This window comes from Eschrichtius robustus, chromosome 4 (assembly GCF_028021215.1).
Source record: "Eschrichtius robustus isolate mEscRob2 chromosome 4, mEscRob2.pri, whole genome shotgun sequence".
Taxonomy (NCBI): Eukaryota; Metazoa; Chordata; class Mammalia; order Artiodactyla; family Eschrichtiidae; genus Eschrichtius; species Eschrichtius robustus.
In genome coordinates, this window is record NC_090827.1 from 135,794,811 (window position 1) to 135,813,210 (window position 18,400).

At 41.0% G+C, this 18,400-nt stretch overlaps 1 protein-coding gene across 1 annotated transcript in view; it reads left to right on the plus strand.

Annotated features, from left to right (window-relative positions):
- The first annotated feature begins 10,651 nt into the window (after positions 1–10,651).
- FAT4 (FAT atypical cadherin 4) overlaps positions 10,652–18,400 on the plus strand; it is a 184,216-nt gene continuing 176,467 nt past the window's right edge. Inside the window, exon 1 of the mRNA XM_068543414.1 lies at positions 10,652–16,639. Coding sequence (XP_068399515.1) covers positions 11,465–16,639 — 5,175 coding nt within the window. The 5' untranslated portion in view covers positions 10,652–11,464. The remainder of the gene's footprint in view (positions 16,640–18,400) is intronic.

Here is an 18,400-nt window from a genome sequence, read left to right on the forward strand (position 1 = left end):
GTAGTATATTATGAAGGATTTTAAAGCTAACCCTTCATTTTGTTTCTCCCATAAGTGTGATGTTAAAAAATATGATTTTAGTTTCCATGATGTAGTTTCAGATTTATTTACATACACTGGTGGTTCCACAATCTTTGGAAATTGAACACTGGCCAGAAAAAGATGGGTAAACATATATATTGTATAATTATATATATATATATATATATATATATAAATTATAAAAAGGGGATATGGAAAATGGAAGGAGAAAGCTAAGCACCAAGTAATAAGGGCCAGAAAATTTTTATAGAGACTAGAAAAGATAAGTGTTTAGAAAAAAATACTTTTTGCCTCTACTGTATGTTGCCTTGAGGCTATTATTGCCTGCTTCACTGCAGAAACTGGCAGCAGTAGCAAAGACATCAGTGTTCACATGAAATAAGTGCATTCTGAAGAGTTGCCCTTAGGTATTGAATATTCCATCTTACTCTCTAAAAATCCCTAAGACCATGGATTACAATTTAGGGAGACTGTCACTTCCCAATCATACTATACCTCAAAGTTTAAAATTTAAGATTACAAAAGGTCAGATGGTAAAAAGAAAAGAAATGCACTGTTTGTAAAACAGACAGAAATTTTGAATCATATTCAAAATACTGACTCTATATACGTGTACATATATATGTAAAAATAAGATTACAAATGGGAATGATCAGCAATGGTCATCTGGTGGAGTTTTCAGCACAAGGCTTATCTCCTATGCTCTAAAACAGTGGTCAGCAAAAGACAGCCTGCAGGCCAAATTGGGCCTGGTTCCTGTTTTTGTAAATAAATTTTTATTGGAACGCAGCCATACCCAATAATTTCTGTAATATCTATAGCTGTTGTCACATTATAAGGGGAAGTTTAAATGGTATGACAGAGACTGTCTGATTTTCAAAACCTAAAATATTTACTATCTTCTCTTTCACAGAAAAAATTTGTCAACCCCTACCTTAAACTCACACGCTGAGATCTGGCCTTTGATTCCTCCTCAGCACAGATAGACAATTAATGGATAGACAGTAATCGTCAATATAAAACAAGAATTAAATTTCATTTAAAAATGAGTGAAGTATAAATATTTGGTCAGTACGAAAAATTTTGAGTTGATATAAAGAGAACAAAAGATTAAACAGTGGTAGATTGGATATACCTGAAGACCGAATTAGTGAGTTGGGACATCAGATTGAGGAATTTTCCCAGAAAACAGCAAGAAAAGCTAAAGAGACCTGACTTACGGATAAGTACCAAATAATAAGATTTCCCAAAGGAGAAAAAACAAATGAAAAAAGGAAACTATTTGAAGAAATAAGGAAGATAGACTTCCTATTCTGGTAATATGCCAGGCTATTATTTGCCACTAAAAATGACTAAAATTACTAAATTTTAAAATATTTTCTTAAAAGATCAAAAAGCTGACATGATATGAGAGTTAGGAATTACCATATCTAGTCTAGATGAGAACCCGTAGAGGTAAGCTCAACATTGAAATAGTTTTTGCCTTAAGGACATTTGCCAAACTTCACAAATATGAGCTTTGACTTTTAAGGTGTGGTAAAGTGTGAGAGCTAAGAGAAAAAGCCCAGGCTTCTCTTAAGGTGTGGAGTTTAATAGGAAATTTTTCTTATTAAAGCTGGAGCTCCTAAATCATAAGTCCTAAGTAAACTAGTCCTAAGATAACTAGTTATCTATGCAGATATACCTAGTCACCCTGCCTTCTCCAAAATATTGAAAATAATACTGCCTTGGCAATCATTAGACTGAGGTGTGGAGAAGGGGGAAACCATCCCTAAGAAGTTGAAGCCCCAAGGCAGCACTCAAAATCACATTACTGAGGAGGTACAGAAAAAAACCCTCAAGTTGTAAATTCACCATATTTAATTATTCTAAGATTCAACTTTTTTTTGGTCCTATTTTAATATTTAGCAGTTAGGATGTGTATTATATCTGCTAAAGGCCTGGCAGCAATTGTGACTTAATTATCATTGACTATACAGCAAACATGCAGTGTTAGAAGGTTAGAAAAAAATCACAGACAAAATGGAACACTTTTTCAATAAATGCTATACCACTTTGAGCTGGATTTTCAATGTGAAAAAGATCTAAGATTGCCTTGTTCAATTTATTTTGCTTATAGTTTCCTTCTCATACATATAGAAGAATGACATGACAACAATCTAAATGAGGGTAAAACTGTCTTTAAATAAAACTCCAAAGTGATGAGAAAGCATTTTTTATGGTTTACTTGGCAGTGTTACCTTGTGATTCATAAAGTGTTATTGCTCTTTTGCTGTTGCCATCTTAGCTTCAATGAAAACAGTAGTTGTTGCAGACAAGTAGTAACCCACAAGAACCTAATGGAAGCATACTCAGCTCTTCTTTACAAGAGCACACCAACCCCAAGCCTCAAGGAATAGCATAAATAATTTACCAATTAAAATGACCAGTTCAGGGACTTCCCTGGTGGCAAAGTGGTTAAGAATCCACCTGCCAAAGCAGGGGGCATGGGTTCAGTCTCTAGTCTGGGAAGATCCCACATGTTGCGGAGCAACTAAGCCTGTGCACCACAACAATTGAGCCTTCACTCTAGAGCCTGCGAGCCACAACTACTGACCCTGTGTGCCACAACTACTGAAGCCCGCATGCCTAGATCCCATGTTCCGCAACAGGAGAAGCCACCACAACGAGAAGCCCGCACACTGCAGCGAAGAGTAGCCCCCACTCGCTGCAACTAGAGAAAGCCCACGCACAGCAACGAAGACCCAATGCAGCCAAAAATAAATAAATAAATAAATTTATTTTTTTTTAAAAAGACCAGTTCTTATTCAAACGTAAATACTCACACAAGGAAACAATTTACTATGACCTAAAACTAGCAATAAAAATGGAAAGCATAAACATGATTAAATATGTCTGATACTGGAATCTTCAGATACCTATCTAAATAACATCTAAAACTAGGTTTAACATGCTCAAAGGAATGAAAAACAAGCTTGAAAATATCTGAAGGGGATAGTTAACTTCAAAACACATCAAGATGTTAAGGTATAAGAATTCAGTAATTAAACTTATAATTAAATAGATGAATTTAAAAGTAGGTTAGACACAGCTAAAGACAGAATTAGTGAACTGGAAGACAAGTCAGAAAAAATTATTCAAAATTAAGCATAGAGAAAAGAAAAGAGAAGATATTAAACTGATAATTGAGATATACAAGATATCGTGAGAAGTCCTAATATGTGTCTAAGTAAAGTTCCAGAAGGAAGAGCAAGGAGAAGGAAACCAGGAGTAATATCTGCAAATACAAATATAAAGGCTGAACATTTTTCAGAAATAATGAAAGAATGATTTGCATCATGAAGACTTCAATTTCCAGGCATGATTACAAAAACATTTCACACCTACACATATACCAAAGCAAAACTGCAAAACATCAAAAATACAGAGGCATTTCAGGAAGAATCAGTGAAAAGTGACAGATTACCTTGAGCAAGAGATTAAAAAGAAATAATTAGATTGACAGCAAAATGAAAGTCAAACTTCTATATAATTAAATTGTGCTGATAAATATAGTGCTGATTCTGAATGATGTGAATTAAACTATCAATGTGTAGTATTAGAAATACCCTTATTTATTTCCTTTAAATACCTTTTTTCATATTTGCACTAGAATGGCATATGACAAAAAATTTAAATCTAAACGACTCATTAATTTTGAATTTATAATTTTATTCTTAAAGAAAAAATATTTCAAGAATGGGGCACTATAAAGTGTTTCTACCAACAGCTTCCATTCCAAAGGAAATTCAGAAAAACATATTTTGGGCAGAATGCAAGAGATCCAGGATAGAATGTTTGTGATAGAGGAAAGATCAAAACACAACAAACTGTGTTAAATACATTGTTGCCTTTTTAAAAATAAAAATGTTATGCAAGATTAAAATTTAAATAAAGCATTAAAAAGCAACACCAAATTAAGAGGTAAATTGAGAAGTAAATGAATGTATTTAAAAATGTATTGTTCAAGAAGTGTCCTTTTTCCTTAAGGCATTGACTTTGAGAAGAATATTTTTGCAATTTCTTGAAGTAAAATGAAAATAGCCAAAACAGAGCATATATCACCCAAAGTAGTAGCAGAAAGTGAAAGAAATATCTAATTAATTAAAAACAGGTAAGAAGCACAGAAATAAACAAAAAGATAAAACTAGAGAAAAATAGCAACACACAAAGATAGATAGGAGATTTAAACAGGAATGTGAGTAGTTATACTAAATGTAAATAGACTAAACGCTCCAGTTAAGAAGCAATGATGATAAAAAAAAAATCAGTGAATGCATTTTCAAATATAATGTTGTGTCAAAAAGACTTTTAAAACATTAGGGTACAGAGAATACAAGGTGAAAGGATAGGGAAAAAATCTGTCATGATAGTACCAAAGAATGCTGGTTACCTGTACTTGTATCAGACAAAAATAGACTTTAAGGAAAATATATTATTTGGGATAAAGAGAGTCACATCTTAATTAGAAAAGGTTTAATTCATGATGAATATATTAAATTATATATATGTACTTATAAATATATAAACATATAAAATGAGGAATAAATAAAATATAAAATATATATAGTAAAATGCCTTAATATGCAAAACAAGAATAGCTACATAACTATAAGGAGATTTAAATTTGCAATCATAATGCAGATTTAACATGCCTCCATGCTTCTTTTAGTATCAATACAGGAAGCCAACAGAAAATCAGTAATGATATATAAGATCTGAATAGCATAATTAACAAACAGCTTAATGGATGTGGACAGAACACTGAACCCATGAACTGCACAGTTCACATTCTTTTCTGAGTGTAATCAACTTATTTGAAGACTTGTTACAAGATGAGATCACCAAGAGGCAGAGCTTTAGAGAATGGACGGTGGCAGTTTGTCCCATGAGCCCTGAGGTGCTACATAGTAAAATATCTGAGACTGAAAAGATGAGGCAGGATGGCATCCTGGAAGGGAAATGAATAAAGTTAATCAAGGAGAAGGAAGTGATCAACTGAGACCTTGATACGAAAAATTTCGGAGGATCGCTTTGGGTAAAACTGATTGGAGTGGGTTAAGATAAGAAGAGAGGACAGAAACTGGAGAGTTTTTTTTTTTTTTTTATCACAGATACTTTGTTTTGTTCTGTTTTTTTGATATTTAACACTTTTTTTGTTGTTGTTTTGAATTTGTGTTAAAAATGACTGTGGTACACCGGCATGCTGAATTCTTAGACGTGCATAGTTACTGTTTCATCTGGGATGTGTTCAGCAACCTTGCAATTAAAAAATGTTTCACAGTCAACCTTTAAGAAGGAGGAGATCCAGAAGAATGAGAAGCAGAAGTAAGTGGAAACCACTTACAAATTAAAACTGAGCACTTTTCATTGCTATCATATATTCCTTCACATGAGTATTCTGTGCCGTTTGAATGATAGAATTCTTTGAAGAAATGCCACCAGATGGCAGGCACCTTCCCTTTGTATCACAGACACTTTGAATATAACAATGAAGAAAATAGTAACAAAGGGAAGGTGGTGAAAGGCAGCAGGATTGCTGAAGGAGAGGGCTCTTTATTACTCAACACATATTTAGAAATGTATTTATATATTAAATACAATCTTGTGCTACAGAGGAAACCATAAAATAAGTTTCTAAATATTTAAAGTTAAATAAAAATGAGATCATTACACGTAGCATTTTGTAATTAATGTTTTGTGGAGTAAGGCTCATACAATACTTTGAGGGAAATTTATAGCTTTAAATATATTTATCAGGAAATAAGAAAGTCTAAAATACTGAGTTAAACATTTAGCAAAAGAGGTTGGAAAGCAACAGAGCCAGATATAAGAGTAAGAGAAATAACATAAATAAGGACAAAAATCCTATCCACCTGTGTCAATGATACCAAGAGCCAATGATAAGAACCAGTGTTAAACCCATCCCAAATCATGTTAAATTCACATTGGTAATCATAAATATGAAATTTAGCCAATCTGCAAAAACTACAGTCTACTAATTTCAATTCCACACTCAAAAGTTAACCAATATCTAACCCTTCCTACTTCTGAAAATTTGCCATCTCTGAACTCCATGCTTCCCGATCTTAGGATCAGTCTTCTTGCTCAGAAACACTGTATCCCACAAACACAACTCTCTCTTGTTTAGCAAACAATCAGCTCTTCATTTCAGATATGGAATGGAGGCCTCTTCTATTCCCCACTACATATCCTTAAACTATTCATTTCCTTTTGAGGACAATTACAAGGATGTTCATTGCAGACTAATCTTTGATGTCAGGGAGTTAGAGGCAACCTTGATGCCTATAACCATGTAAATAGACAGGTTAAGAGTTATGAATACATGCCTTACAGTAAAAGGCAAAAGTCAGAAACAATAATTTAGAGGAACAAATAACAACATGGGTAAACCTTAAAAATAGCGCTTGGTAGAAAGATAAAGAAGAGGATCAGACACATACACAATATAACCCAAACCATTTATCTCAACTAAAAATACAGGACAACTAAATAATACATATTTTGCAAAAGCATGGAACCAAAAAGTACATATTCCACTTATTAGAATGTTTGTCTCTGGGAGTCCTGTAAGAGGACTGAAGAATGATAAGGAGAAAAGAGTAAAGCAGAATAAGGTAAGGTGAGCAAAGTATAATAAAGAGTAAAGTGAGGGACGGGAGGGGAAGGATGGGAGAGAAAGGGAGAGGAGGGGAGTGGAGGGAAGGGAAGGCAGGAATTGGAAGGGAAGGGAAAAGAGAAGAAGGAGAGGAGAGGGGAAGAAGGAAGAGAGGGAAAGGAAGGGGAAGAGAAGAACAGGGAGAGAAGGGAGAAGAAAGGAAGAAGGGAGAAAGGAAGGAAGAGGAAGGGAGGGAAGGGGAGAAGAGAGGAATGGAAAGGAAGAAGCAGCGGGGAGAATCCTTTTCTGGGACAATGTTGCTGATGTGATATGAATTGTAGAGTATGATTAACCTAAGCTTCTTTACCTAGGGTCTAAAACATGAAAGTAATTTCAGACATTTAATGAAGTAATGATGGTAATTGTGTACAGACCAGGATAACAAATTATTACAAAAACTGTTTGTTTTAATGTATGCTCTAAACTTCAGATGAGTTGTGTTCTCTAGTTTCTTTCATGCTTGGACATAAAAAAATACAATTTTCCCCTACAGTTTACTAAAATTGATGAATATCTTCTCTCTTAGAAGCATGTAATTTTATGTTTATTGAAAGTTTTCACTAAATAACCCTTTTCTTAAAAGAATTAAGCTTTTGGTGGAAGAGCAAAAATAAACTTTGCTTTTTCACACGTATAATTACAATGTGTCTTTGTTTGATTTGATTTGATTTTGTTGGGGGCATCCTTACTTTTTATCATACATTATATTACTAGAATTTCTGAAATCCAAGGGAGAAAAATTAAATATAATAAAAGCTTTATTCTTTGTCTTTTATTAAAACCATTCTCTGTATTATACCTTAAATTATGTACCTATGTGTACATAGATTGTAATTTTATGTGTAGGTTTTATCTGTAAACGAATGTGTTACTTTAATGCAGTTATCATGGAAAGTTTCCATTTATTTGAATAACCATGCCATTGTCTAAATCATTTTTGATAGTCTTCATTCAGAATGTTCAAAAAATTATTTTATGTACTGAATATATGTACATTTTTTATATTACTTAATTTTGTCATATCTTGTTTTTTTACTTAAGAATATATATTACACTTCCTATTCCACAAAATGAATGATTTTTACCCATTTCCCCAATATTAAATTCACTCATAAGTGATGCAAATTTAATACTATTGAGACTAAATATGAAGATGATCCCACAGGCTTTCCAAACAAACAAGAAAACAAAAAAAAGTACCTGATCCCCTACAAGTATCTAAATGTTTTCTTTCTACTCTTTCCTACCTGAATGACTGAACTGTGACACATCAGTAAACAATATCATACAAGTAAGAAAACCCTCTTAAAATCACACATCATAGCCATGGTTTGTAAAAATTTCTGCTTTCACTTTAGTTAATCAACAAATCTTTGTGTGTTAAATTACATCAAAATAAAGACTGTAATTTATTGGCAGAGATATGAGTGTTGAGAAAATGCTTAAAAATATCTCTCTTAAAAGAATAGCTTCCAATGCTTTCACAAGTTTTCAAGGCCTAAAAATACAAAAATGGTGAAATTTAACTTTCTTGTCTGTTTCCAATTCACCCATTATATGTACCGTATATATCAGTATCTACAGTAGAGGGAAATGCAGAAGTAAATATTCTAACCTAAACAAAGGAATTGGTGATAGAGATTTTACCATTCATTTTTCCGTATATCAGTTTTGGGCTACAGGCTGTCTGGATCAGAGGACTTGAATTTGCTCTCTGCCTTATTGCTTAAAAAAAGTTTTGTTTTTTTTTTTTTAACCGTAAGTAAAGAAAGGCACTAGGAGATTCCTAAAGATCTTTTTTCTTTGCTACTATCCCTAGGCAAGAAGGAGGAATTAGCCTTGTAACCAGATCCTTCTAGTCTCTGCATTTAATTTTAAGCAAGAAACCAGACTGCTAAAAATGTAAGACGGACAGCGAACAGCAGAGGGCAGTATTTACTCATGGCTGAATCATCTCCGAACTCAGAAGTTTTAAATTTGGAGGGGTCACTGTGGCTGAAACGTATGACACATGCCCTATATTTGCATTACTTGGTTTAAATTCTTATTTTCGAAACGGTTGTCCTTAAAGGGGAAATAATACTGACCTGATTCCTAGTCCTTTTTTTTTTTTTTTTTTCCTTTGAAGAATACCACAAAAATTAGCTACAGTAATCTGAGTGACTTGCGTGGCACGTGGGTAATTTTAAAATTTAAATTTCATTCTATTTATTTCTATTTCCTCATATCTGTCTTTTCCCCAGATAAAAACCAAACCAAAGCAAAAAGAAACAAACCTTCATCAGGATTCCTTTGGCTTTAAAATGTCTAGGGGGAAATACTCCAACGGAGATCAAAATTCCAAACTTTGCTATAGGAAGAGACCTCCATCTTTCAAAAGGGCTACCATTTGTTATTGTTGAAACTCTAAGGTTTGGCTACTGGCACCTGGGATCCATTTGGGAAAGGAAAAAACAGAGTTCCCCTGGCTTTTCCTATAGGAAATCCAAAGTGCGGTCGGTACCGAGGCCTTGGTGCCCCTACTCACCTGGAAGTGGAGACAGGCTTAGGGTTAGATCTGGACTGCAATTAGCTCGCTCTGTAGACAGAGGAGGAATGGGGAAGATTTGGTTTGGATGCTGCCGGATCATACTGTAGAGCAACTCCCTCCTCTCCCATCGAAAGAGAAGGGGCAGGAAACGGTTAAAGCAAATCTGCGCTCTGCATTCCCAGACAGGCTTTGCTTAATCCTTCTTCCCGCTCTAATAGACCTTCACCCCCTGACTTTCTTTTATTTCCCTCGACCCCCCCCCTTACCCCTGAGTTATTACTAGCATAACAACCTAACGGTCTTCCCCCAGAACCCATCACTAAAGTTATTTATCTGCAAACCTGACCCCACCCCCATCTATTCGGCGGCAGCTTTTTGCTGTTATTGCTCAGATGCCGGCCAAGATGTGACCAAAAAGAAAACAAAAGGAGGGGGGGAACCTCACCCCACCCCCTTCTCAGCGCCTCCTACTCGCCGAGCTCCCACACCCTACAGCCTACAGTCCTCCGGGAGGCTGGAGTGATTAGCATCCCGAGAAGCCAGTCGGAGGCGGAAGAAGTCGGAGAGCGCTCGCGGTAGGAGTGCCAGGCGGGGCTGCTTTAGCTCCGGCCCAATGGGGCTGGGGCGAGGGAGGGGCAGTAGGTGACAGCACGGGGAGCTAGGGGGAGTCCGGGCAAACTAAAGTGCGGGGATCAATGAGTGGCGAGCAAAGTTTCTGAGTCCTGCTCCAGCTCGCGGTCTTCCCTCCCCCTCTGTTTGTGTTTCGACAACGCGGTGTGTGTGTGTGTGTGCGCGCGTGTGCGCGTGTGTGCGCGCGCGCGTGCGGCGGGGAAGGGGCGGGGAGAGTGTGAGGGAGCAGCCGGAGGTTGAGAGGGGCTCGCGGAGCTCCAGCTCCACAGCGGTACAACCTTCAGCCCGGGCAGGCGAGAGGGAGAGCGCTGACAGCCGCCGTCCCGAGCTGCCGCGGGCGCCGCCAGAGCCCAGCGCCGACTTCCCCGCCTCCACCGCCAACGGTGAAGGAGAAAGAGGGACCCACCATCCCCCCGCCCCAAACAAAAAGCCTTGTGGATTACAAAGTGAAACTGACACGGGACAATAAAAGCAAAGGGCACGAGGTCAGGGGCGAGGCGCACTAGAGTGGGCTTCTGACTGGGGCCGCCGGAGAAGGAGCCCCCTGGCATGGTGAGGGGAGGGGACTCGGGGACAGCGCGCTGCTCCTGCCCGACCCCGGCGAGGCCGAGAAGAAAGCGGGACCTGCGCTCGATTTGGATGTACAAATAATGGGTCGGCAGGCGTCCCGGCAGAGGTAAAAAAAAAAAAAAAAAAAAAAAAAAAAAAAATGCTGAGGAGCGCTGGATTTTGCCTGTGCCCGACTAAGGGCTCGAAGCCGCAGCTGGGGCGGCGGCGGCTCCTGCTGGAGGAGAAGGGACGGAGCTGAGCGCTCCCGGGTACCGGAACCCTAGCGCCAAAGCGAGCGCTTGGAACGCAGTTTGCTAGCTGCCCGCGCTCAGACGCCGCCGCCTGGGCCTCAGCGGCCACTTCTGCAGCCCTGTTGGAGGGGCGTTGCAGGCTTGTTCTTGAGGAGAGGGGACTCGAGGAAATCCCTCGTCTCCAGCTTTTGGGAAAGCAATTTGATAATCTCCAGGTTCCCCATCGCCCCCTCCCCAGTGTGCAGTTCTTTCCACACACCGCTACGGACGTTTGTCCTTCCCTCTTCAGTTTCTTCGCCTTGGGTAAGTTCTAAAGTTTCTGAAGACAATTGTTTGCAATGATTCCTCATATACCTTAAATACAGGCAACCTCTCCCAACTCACATCCACCCAGCCGAAAACGCTCAGGCTTTCTGGATTCGAAAACAAAGTGAAGGGGGAAAATCTAGGAGGTTTGAGAAACTTTTCTGGGGACTCGTCAACAAACAGGAGTGCCCCGAGGAATGCCCTGCCGCTTTTTCCTTTTTCCTCATCTCTCCCGCGCTACGCGTCCAAATGGCTACCTGGAGCCTTTTGCTGATGCGACTTGCTTCTGCTGGACTGGAGGTTCTTTGAAATAGCAGAGCTCTCAGACAGATACATCGGCTGCATGTTTGCTGGTGCCTACTTGATCCCTGTCATTATCACTCTTTTTTGCCTCACCTCTTCCTTCTCTTTATCACACCGTTCCAGGGAGCCAGGACCATGGACTTGGCAGCAGACAGGGCTCCTGGCCGCCCGTGGCTCCCGCTGCCCACTTTATCATTATTTCAGCTCCTTCGCGTCTGTTGGCTGCTGTCACTGCTACCGCGGCCGGCCCGGGTCAGCGGGGCCGAGCAGCGCCAGGTGTTTCAGGTGCTGGAGGAGCAACCTCCCGGCACGCTGGTGGGTACCATCCAGACGCGCCCAGGCTTCACCTACCGACTCAGCGAAAGCCACGCCCTGTTTGCCATAAACAGTAGCACCGGGGCCCTGTACACCACTGCCACCATCGACCGCGAGAGTCTACACAGCGACGTGATCAACCTGGTGGTTCTTTCCAGCTCACCCACCTACCCCACCGAAGTGCGAGTGTTGGTGCGGGACCTCAATGACAACGCCCCGGTCTTCCCTGAACCCTCGATTGTGGTCACTTTCAAGGAGGACAGTAGCAGCGGGCGGCAAGTCATCTTGGATACGGCCACCGACTCAGACATCGGCTCCAATGGTGTGGACCACCGGTCCTATCGCATCATCCAGGGCAACGAGGCGGGTCGCTTCCGCCTGGACATCACCCTGAACCCGAGTGGCGAGGGCGCGTTCCTGCATCTGGTGTCCAAGGGCGGGCTGGACCGCGAGGTCACGCCGCAGTACCAACTATTGGTGGAAGTGGAGGACAAGGGAGAGCCGAAGCGGCGGGGCTACCTTCAGGTAAACGTAACTGTGCAGGACATTAATGACAACCCCCCAGTTTTTGGTAGTTCCCACTACCAGGCGGGGGTGCCTGAGGACGCGGCGGTGGGCTCCAGCGTCCTCCAGGTGGCGGCAGCGGACGCGGACGAGGGCACCAACGCGGATATCCGCTACCGGCTGCAGGACGAGGGGACCCCCTTCCAAATGGACCCCGAAACTGGGCTTATCACGGTGCGGGAGCCCCTGGACTTCGAGGCCCGGCGCCAGTACTCGCTTACCGTGCAGGCTCTGGACCGAGGCGTGCCTTCCCTCACCGGGCGCGCCGAGGCGCTGATTCAGCTGCTGGACGTCAACGACAACGACCCCGTGGTGAAATTCCGCTACTTCCCTGCCACCTCACGCTACGCCTCGGTAGATGAGAACGCTCAGGTGGGCACTGTGGTGGCTCTGCTCACCGTGACGGACGCAGACTCCCCCGCGGCCAACGGGAACATCTCCGTGCAGATCCTTGGGGGCAACGAGCAGCGCCACTTCGAGGTGCAGAGCAGCAAAGTGCCGAACCTGAGCCTCATCAAAGTAGCCAGCGCCCTGGACCGGGAGCGCATCCCTTCTTACAACCTAACAGTTTCTGTCTCTGATAACTACGGGGCGCCCCCTGGCGCGGCGGTTCAGGCGCGCTCTTCTGTGGCGAGCTTGGTGATTTTCGTCAATGACATCAATGACCACCCTCCCGTCTTTGCCCAACAAGTGTACCGAGTGAACCTGAGCGAGGAGGCGCCCCCGGGAAGCTATGTGAGTGGAGTGTCTGCCACTGACGGCGACTCTGGTCTCAATGCTAATCTGCGTTACAGCATTGTCTCTGGGAATGGACTCGGTTGGTTCCACATCAGTGAACACAGCGGCCTGGTGACCACTGGGCTTGCTGGGGGCTTGGACCGTGAACTCGCTTCCCAGATTGTGCTGAATATCAGTGCTCGGGACCAGGGGGTTCACCCCAAGGTTTCCTATGCCCAGCTTGAAGTCACCCTCCTGGATGTGAATGATGAAAAGCCAGTATTTACCCAGCTGGAAGGATATGATGTGTCTGTGGTTGAGAATGCCCCAACAGGGACTGAACTACTGGTACTTGGGGCAACTGATGGGGACCTGGGTGACAATGGGACAGTGCGTTTCTCCCTACAAGAGTCTGAGACTGACCAGAGGTCCTTCCGCCTGCATCCTGTGTCGGGGAGGTTGAGTACTATCTCCTCCTTGGACAGGGAGGTGCAAGCTTTCTACTCCCTGTTGGTTCTGGCCACAGATCTGGGCTCCCCTCCCCAGTCATCAGTGGCTCGAATAAATGTGAGCCTCCTGGATATTAATGACAACAGCCCTGTGTTCTACCCAGTCCAGTACTTTGCTCATATTCAGGAGAATGAGCCTGGAGGTAGCTACATCACCACAGTGTCTGCCACTGACCCAGACTTGGGTCTCAATGGAACTGTCAAATATAGTATATCAGCTGGGGACAGGTCTCGGTTTCAGGTCAATGCTCAGAGTGGGGTTATTTCTACAAGAATGGCCCTAGACAGAGAAGAAAAAACTGCTTACCAGTTGCAAATAGTGGCTACTGATGGTGGCAATTTACAATCTCCAAACCAGGCAATAGTAACCATCACTGTATTGGACACTCAAGACAATCCACCTGTATTCAGCCAGGCTGCCTACAGCTTCGTGGTCTTTGAGAATGTGGCTCTGGGATACCATGTGGGTAGTGTGTCTGCATCCACCATGGATCTCAATTCCAACATCAGTTATCTCATTACTACTGGGGATCAGAAAGGTATGTTTGCTATCAACCAGGTCACTGGGCAGCTTACCACAGCAAGTGTGATTGACAGAGAAGAGCAATCCTTTTATCAGCTGAAAGTAGTAGCCAGTGGGGGCACAGTGACTGGAGACACGATGGTTAACATCACAGTTAAGGATTTAAATGACAACTCTCCCCATTTCCTTCAGGCAGTAGAGAGTGTGAATGTGGTAGAGAATTGGCAGGCAGGTCACAGCATTTTCCAAGCCAAAGCTGTGGACCCTGATGAAGGTGTCAATGGCATGGTACTCTATAGCCTGAAGCAAAACCCCAAGAACCTCTTTACTATCAATGAAAGGAATGGTAATATTAGTCTGCTAGGACCCCTGGATGTTCACGCTGGTTCCTACCAGATAGAGATCTTGGCATCTGACGTGGGTGTTCCCCAGCTCTCCTCTAGTTTCATCTTAACAGTTTACGTCCATGATGTAAATGACAACGCACCAGTGTTTGACCAGCTTTCTTATGAGGTCACCCTTTCTGAGTCAGAACCTGTGAATTCTCGATTCTTTAAAGTGCAAGCTTTTGATAAGGATTCAGGAGCAAATGGTGAAATTGCATACAGCATTGCTGAAGGCAACACAGGGGATGCTTTTGGCATATTCCCAGATGGTCAATTGTATATAAAAAGTGAACTGGACCGTGAACTTCAAGACAGATATGTTTTACTGGTTGTTGCTTCTGACAGAGCAGTGGAACCCCTTAGTGCTACTGTGAATGTTACTGTAGTTTTAGAAGATGTAAATGATAACAGACCTCTTTTTAACAGTACCAATTACACATTTTACTTTGAAGAAGAACAGAGAGCTGGGTCGTTTGTGGGCAAAGTAAATGCTATAGATAAAGACTTTGGGCCAAATGGAGAAGTAAGGTATTCTTTTGAAATGGTGCAGCCAGATTTTGAGCTGCATGCAATTAGTGGGGAAATTACAAATACTCATCAGTTTGACAGGGAGTCTCTTATGAGGCGGAGAGGGACTGCAGTATTTAGCTTTACAGTCACTGCAACAGATCAGGGGCTCCCTCAGCCTCTCAAGGATCAGGCCACAGTACATGTTTACATGAAGGACATAAACGATAATTCTCCCAAATTTTTAAAAGACTTTTACCAAGCGACAATATCAGAGTCAGCAGCCAACCTGACACAAGTTTTGAGAGTATCTGCCTCAGATGTTGATGAAGGTAATAATGGACTTATTCATTATTCTGTAATAAAAGGAAATGAAGAAAGGCAGTTTTCTATAGACAGTACCTCTGGTCAGGTGACACTTATTGGCAAATTAGACTACGAAGCAACACCTGCCTATTCCCTTGTCATTCAAGCAGTGGATTCAGGGGCAGTTTCCCTCAATTCGACTTGTACCTTAAATATTGATATTTTAGATGAAAATGACAATACCCCTTCTTTCCCTAAATCAACACTATTTGTTGATGTTTTGGAAAACATGAGAATTGGTGAACTCGTGTCCTCTGTTACTGCAACTGATTCAGATTCAGGTGACAATGCTGACTTACATTACCGTATTACTGGGACTAACAATCATGGAACTTTCAGCATTAGCCCAAACACTGGGAGTATTTTTCTTGCCAAAAAATTGGACTTTGAGACACAGTCTTTGTACAAATTAAATATAACAGCAAAAGACCAAGGAAGGCCTCCTCGTTCATCTACAATGTCAGTGGTTATACATGTGAGAGACTTTAATGACAATCCTCCTAGCTTCCCTCCTGGGGATATTTTCAAGTCTATTGTTGAGAACATTCCCATTGGAACGTCTGTCATTTCAGTGACTGCACATGACCCCGATGCAGACATTAATGGGCAACTCTGCTATACGATTATCCAACAGATGCCAAGGGGCAACCACTTTGGCATAGATGAAGTCAAAGGCACTATCTATACAAATGCTGAAATAGATCGGGAATTTGCTAATCTCTTTGAGTTAACTGTAAAAGCCAATGATCAAGCTGTGCCCATTGAAACTAGACGGTATGCTTTGAAAAACGTGACCATTTTGGTTACAGACCTCAATGACAATGTTCCAATGTTTATATCACAAAATGCCCTGGCTGCCGACCCTTCAGCTGTGATTGGTTCTGTTCTGACAACAATTATGGCTGCCGACCCAGATGAAGGGGCGAATGGAGAGGTGGAGTATGAGATCATCAATGGGGACACAGACACCTTCATTGTGGATCGTTATAGTGGAGACTTGAGAGTGGCTTCAGCGCTGGTGCCTTCTCAGCTGATCTATAATCTCATAGTTTCAGCAACAGACCTTGGCCCTGAAAGGAGGAAATCAACCACTGAATTGACCGTCATTCTTCAGGGCCTTGATGGACCTGTTTTTACACAACCCAAATATATAACTATTTTGAAGGAAGGAGAACCCATTGGCACCAATGTGATATCAATAGAAGCAGCTAGCCCTAGAGGATCTGAAGCCCCAGTGGAGTATTATATTGTTTCAGTCCGTTGTGAAGAAAAAACTGTGGGACGTCTCTTTACTATTGGACGACAAACTGGCATAATTCAGACTGCAGCCATTCTGGACCGCGAACAAGGAGCCTGTCTTTACCTGGTGGATGTTTATGCCATAGAAAAATCAACTGCTTTTCCCAGAACACAGAGAGCAGAGGTAATGATTTTGTCATCCCTTATGATTATTTGTTGATGTGTTTTTTAGGAAGATCGTTCTCTTTATATTTACTTTCTAGAGTAATTTACTGTTGATTGTTCATTTTACTGACAGGAGCATATAAAAATGTTCTGTCACACAGACTAACAAGAATTACATGCAATTTAGCTTTAATCCTGATCAAAACCAAACAATGAACAGTTTTTACCTTATATTTCATCTCACACCATCATATGTGTAAGGCTAATGAGAACTCTTTAGCCATTTCAGAAGTGCAAAAAAAAAAAAAAAAGAATTCAGTTATCTAAGTTACATCACCACGCTAAACTAAACACCTCACAGTAAGGAAGTCTACCAGAGAATGAGCAATTTCAGACTTAAGAAATCCTTATTCCAAAATGAATAACTTTGGTAGAAATCAGCATTATAGCATGGCTTTCAAGGGGGAGTGGCTGTGGACTGACAGTTTACATCAGGACGGTATTAACTTTCACATCCTCAGCAGTCTTGGCAGTTTCTTTATAGACAGTGACTAATTTCAATGTGCTGGGCCAAGTTTGGGGAGATTCCTGATATCATCTGCCTTCACAGTTTAGGCACTATCTTCTGATTTAGAGTAATCCTCTCTCTTCCCTCTTGAACTAAAGCATGTAATGTGCTGTGAATGATCAGAGATTAGAAGCTGTTTCTTGAGACAAAACTGTGTTGTTCAATGCCATGGTATAGGTACAAGTTGTTCTGTCTGCTGATGGGCGAGAAGCTAGTGTTTCAAAGCATAAGCCAACAGATTTCAAGCTTGGCCTTTCCCGGGGTATATTTTTGGCTGTTACTACCTCAGTGTTTCATTGATTTGCTTTTTAGTTGAACTACTTCCAATGTTGTTTTGATAATCAACTAGAAATGATATAGCTATGCTCTGGAAAGCTCGTTTGCCATTTCCTAAGTTCTCTCTCCTCACGCCCTTCAAAGAGATTCTGGTGTCACTCATCCAGAAACACAAAATATCAAATGTAGTTTGTGATACTCGGCAGTAACCCAGGCATGACATGCTGGTGAAACTGAGGCTCATGTGTTTGTTTTCTTGCGTTCTTTTCTTTTTTTTACAGAGGTGAGGGGTTTTCTTCATTTAAAATGTTCATTTATTATTATTATCTTTCTGAATCCCCTGTGATTTTTTTTTTCATGTTAGCTAGCTATGTCTATTCTATGGATGGAACAGTATATTCATGGCCTAGAGGATGTTAGAGATATAATTCGAGATATAATTCTTAATAGAGAGATAATTCTTAGAGATAAAATTTTAAGTGGAATTCAGTTTTATCTTATACACATAGCCCTGAAGAAACTTCTAACCCATATGTCCTCTTTTACCTAATTAGTGTTTTAAAGATCTTAACATAGGTCTTACTTATTGAGCTATTTGGTTTAACTCAGGCTATGATTTACATGTAATTTTATTTTGATTTGGGGTTATTCCTCCCCTAAACCCACTCCCTGGCTCTACCTTCCTTCTCTGGAATTATTTCTTAGATGAAGAGATTTAAGTAGCTATTAAAGACAGGCAATTAAGTCATTCTAGACTTTAAATTTGTTAAACTGTAAAACAAATTATGTTATTGGTTGTTTGGTTCAATGCATTACATTTGCTCTGCAATGAGAATAAATGTCCATTGTTTTCATTAGAAGATTTATTTAGTCTTATTATTTATCCATGAGATATGCAAAGATTAGCCTAGCTTAAATTTGTTAAATAGTGCTGTT